The sequence below is a fragment of the Electrophorus electricus genome, unplaced genomic scaffold, assembly GCF_041902795.1.
Source record: "Electrophorus electricus isolate QZ-2024a unplaced genomic scaffold, ASM4190279v1 Scaffold355, whole genome shotgun sequence".
Classification (NCBI taxonomy): domain Eukaryota; kingdom Metazoa; phylum Chordata; class Actinopteri; order Gymnotiformes; family Gymnotidae; genus Electrophorus; species Electrophorus electricus.
Window position 1 is genome coordinate 1 of NW_027658644.1, and position 4,596 is coordinate 4,596.

General features: G+C 40.2%; 1 protein-coding gene across 1 annotated transcript; it reads right to left on the minus strand.

Annotated features, from left to right (window-relative positions):
• Positions 1–4: 4 nt before the first annotated feature.
• On the minus strand, positions 5–4,596 carry LOC145655817 (cation-independent mannose-6-phosphate receptor-like; the record flags this gene model as incomplete). Its single annotated transcript, XM_081709305.1, has 8 exons — positions 4,387–4,596; positions 3,734–3,873; positions 2,140–2,255; positions 1,252–1,350; positions 969–1,101; positions 529–640; positions 336–435; positions 5–64 (listed from the first exon to the last, which is right to left on the minus strand). Coding segments are annotated over exons 1-8 (882 nt in total), but the record flags the coding sequence as incomplete, so codon positions are not given.

The following is a 4,596-nucleotide window of genomic DNA, read 5'->3' on the forward strand; positions in this document are numbered from 1 at the left end:
ACTCAGTCACCCACTCAATCTCAAAGCGGCAGTTTGTCTTGGCAGTCAGCTTGGGGTCACTTCCCTGAGAAGAAATGGTGTTCGTTTTATAACAAGACATAAATAACAGATGTCACTTCATAAATACGCACGTATGCCATTTCATAAATACTGTTTTTAGATTGGCACCTGGTGTTTTTAGATTCATCTGGTGATTACATAATCTAACTAAATAAACAGAACACAACTTGATGTGTATTAAAAGTGTGGGCAGGACCCAATTTGCACTCTATGGGAGGGCCAGAGTATGGGTGGAGCCTTTTTAGTGAGTAGCAGTGCATGAGTGGGGCTCTTACCGGCTGTCTGCGAGACGGGCAGAGGAAGGTGATGGTGACAGCAGGCTTGTGCCCATCGCAGAGCTCATACTCAGCTTCGCTCTCATACTGCAGCCTCAACCTGGCGTGCACACACTGTGGTCATTCTGTGCTTGGGTGATACTGACACGGGTTCAAGCTTGGAGAGAGCACAGCTGCCTCCGTGGCTTCCTACCTGTCTTTAGAGATCAGCTCCAGAGACTTGTTTGGTCTTCCCATGCTAAAGGACCCAATGTGGTTCGTCAGACATGCAGCGGAGTCTCCAGGACACCGGCCCTCTGCTTGGTCTAGTTACAAATGACAGGGATCCATGACTGTGGACTCTAGCTGCTAACACAGCTCAGACAACAGTACAAAGAAGCTACAAATTCTAATTAGATTCAGAAAGATTTTAGCATCTTTTTCCCCCCACCACCCTTGTAAATCAACCACCAAATCTTGAACCTAGCTCAAAGTAGTAGCAGATGGTAAGAGTACAGCTGTTGTTGGTAGAATCCACACAAATGTTACAAAGCATCTGACCAGGAGTCCAAACAAACAAAGTTCAGCAGAGTGCCAATTTGGACGCCGAAATGAAGCTCAGTTATTATAGCCAACACTATGATACCAACTCACTCAAACTTCTGCAAACATTAATATAAAAGTCCACATCATCATCAGCGTCATCAACCAGGTAGCCATCTGTGATTTTAATGAGAGGGTTGAGGTCATGTTTTTCCCCATCTGAATCAAGCACGTAGCAGGGCACCTTAAAGACAAAGCAAAAAAATGAGGCGAAGAAATGAATCATAAGCTTACGCTGAGGAACCTGAATCTTATAATATATATGTATAGAGATCATATATAAATATTACAATAATTTCCCTCAGTCATATTTCCATGTTAGTATTGCATTTACCTCCACATGTGGTTTGAACTTCTCTCTTCTGCAGGCTGCATATGTTCTCCATTCAAAGTAATGCACGCACTGTGACTGAGTGACAAACTCTGGAGTCCCCTTTAGTACAAAGGCATGTTTTTAATGAGTAAACTGCAGCCCTGCATGTTTCACTACCATTAGTAAACTGCACACAAGACTTGAACTAGTGCAAAAGGAAGCTGTGCCATTTGGAAAAAAAATGTTGTACTCCATCTGCTGTGAACCACTTCCTGCCTTTCATTGTTCCTGCAAATGGTTGCTCAACTGTCTTAGAAGTCAAATGAAGGCTGAAATCAGCTTTGGTTGTTTTGTTTTTTTTTTGTTTTTTTTTTTACAAGCAGATATACTATCAGCATGTGATTACTAACTGGTTGCTTTGGTAAGTTAATATGGTGTGCATTTTAACTTACAAGATTGTTCTTTTGCTGCACTTTAGACACGAGATACGACACGCAACTTCACAGTGTTTAAACAAAAGCCATTGGGTTTCCTCAGCTGTTCTACTATAGTTCATTAGGAGATTACTGAGATATCTGGGAGAAGTCCACCTCCTGCTGCTTTGGGTGTTTAAATAATTATTATTTTTTTTTTTTTTTAAATCAGCAAAATCTTTTATCTCTGTAACAAAGGGCAAGTTTTCAGAGCCCGGTCAAACACAGGCACTTGGTTTATGATCTAGCTTTGTGCCTTGGGAGCAGGAAATAAAATCAGCTGCATCAAGTTTCATTTTGTGAATATGATGAGCTGTATTATTCCATCTGTGTAATTTCTTACTCAGTGTTACTGGAGATGAAGTAAAAAATTAATAAATACTGAAACCACTGCGTTAGCAGGTTTAGATTTAGCCGCTGCTTTTCTGGGTCTTACCATCGTTTTGCCGCATTGGAAAGTGATGCTGCTTTGAACTTTGTTCTCATCTTGGCAGCTCCGAGTTCCATTGAAAGTCAACACAGAATCAGAGGATGTCTGCAAAGAGAGATCACCTAGACCAACAACAGAACAAAACTCTACATTGTACATTTCTTGCATATAATTTTACACATTAGCAATTACCAAATTATTACAACTCTTGGCTACCATAGAAATAAATGAAATTAAAAAAGGCATGCTGGACTGCTTGAAAATGACTCAAGTTTCCCAGTGAATATCAAAGAACATTAATCAATGTCTTCCCATTGCTCAAGCACATCACAAAACACAGTTCTAGTAAAATGTTATATAGGTCTATAATGCCATCCAGGCAAACAGTCTGACACTGCAATACCCAGGGGAACAGAGAGCCTGGGAACGTGACCCACTCAACAGGGCGGGATTTCACCATGTACAGTAAATATGCCATCTAGAGTCAACTTTGGCCTGGCAGATGCATGGCTTGAGAGACTGGAAGACAGCTTTTTACTTCCTGATACAGAGGTCCACAAACAGTTCTTTCCAGTTCTACAGTGCTTCACCATCTTATGTGCAAAGTGAGCCAATGTAGCATCATTTGCAATCCGCTCATCAAAGGCAAAAACACTTGTCAAATATACAGCTTAGACCCTTTCATTAGCTGCTGAATAGGTATTTCTAATTGTACAGCATTCTTGAACACTTCGGCTATGTGATAACTATGACCTACTTATAGTACAACAACGCAAAGATCATAAAACCAAAGGCAAACACCGTAAGTACAATACAAGTACAAGCTACAGGAATTACAAACAAAGTGATGTGAAAAGTGTCAGTGTATTCAACTTAAACCTGTACAAATGATGTTCATAGTGTATCGCTAATGCCAGTGTGGCTGTAACTACTCTGGATCACCCACTGTAGCTACACTGTAGGCCATGTCAACAATTTTCATAGCACTACACTTTGGCGAGATTTTGGAAAATCACTTTAAAAATGAACCCTGCTGTTCACTAGATACCTTTTTTCATATTAAACAATTTTTTTATATATATATATATATATATATATATATATATATATATATATATATATATATATATATAGAGAGAGAGAGAGAGAGAGAGAGAGAGAGAGAGAGAGAGAGGCAGGCCACAGAGAAGTGCTGGCTAAATAACCAATCAAGAGTGTCGTCTGTGGATATCCTACTTGCCATTAGTAGGCCTAAAGGTATTAATAATTTTAATTCATATTTATTTACATTTCCTGTAGTGTAAATGTTGTTGGTCATTGTGGAACCCTTGGGAAGGTACTACATCCAGACCTATTTGGTTCACCTCTGCATGATTACATTAACTCCATATCAGAAATAAGTCTAAAATATTTCAAGATAAAGGCCTTGTGTTCACATGCCAAGAAATTCTATCACCATTCAAACTGGAAAAAGAACTCCAGAGGTTTTGTATTGGAAATGTTTTTAAAAATTAAATATTATAAATCCAGTATATCATCACCTTTTGTACAGCACATACTTCTGATTCTGATTGTTAAAGCTATGTTATATTGCACTTACCCACAGACTGGCTCTTGTTGGTGATGAGATTTTGTGCACAGACAGCTGTGCTTTCTCCACAGTCTGTGTTCGGAGACGAAAGACACAGCTTCAGAGTGTATTTCATTTTAGTGTCTTGGTCGATAGCCTCCCATTTGTAGCTATGTAGAAAATGGAAACAGTGACCATGACAAAGAATGTCGGTTTTACGTTTATGAGATATGTGTAACATAAAGCATTATGTTCTTGTGGAAAGTGACAATCATACACGCACTTCAGCATTATTTTTGAGTCATTTAGATCACATCACGTGTCCTTTCCTCTATGGATTTTATATCCGCCACGTATGAATAAACAACCTTGTATTATGGTTTCGTACAAGGCCGTTAAATATCGAGGTAAGAGGACAAAACGATAAATATATACACCGGGAAGCGAACAATACTAGTCACGAGATTGGCTAGGCTAGGCTAGCACACTGCGAACATTTTTAACATAAGTTCAGCTCAGTTGGCCTAGTTTCTGACGTGCCCTTACAACTCATAGCATGTCTGCTACAGCCATCAAGTCGCTCATCTTTATGCGCACAAACAAGTCCGCGGCAGATGCACTTGCAAAGAAGTCGTATTCGCAAGCTAGCTAGCCGTGTTTGCCTGAGTATCCGCCAACCTCACCTGCAAAGATCCTGATACCACGGGCTACCAGCGGACTCAGCCTGGGCGAGAGACCACTGTAGTATGAAAATGAAAACAGCAAATGCTATCTGGGAAGCTCTGGCCAAGTTAGACGCACGCATCGTGCCCGTATAATGTTCCAAGAAAATAAATTAGTGTGCGTTGTCCGACATGATACAGCAAGTCTTGACTGCCGTTGCAGGAACTAGC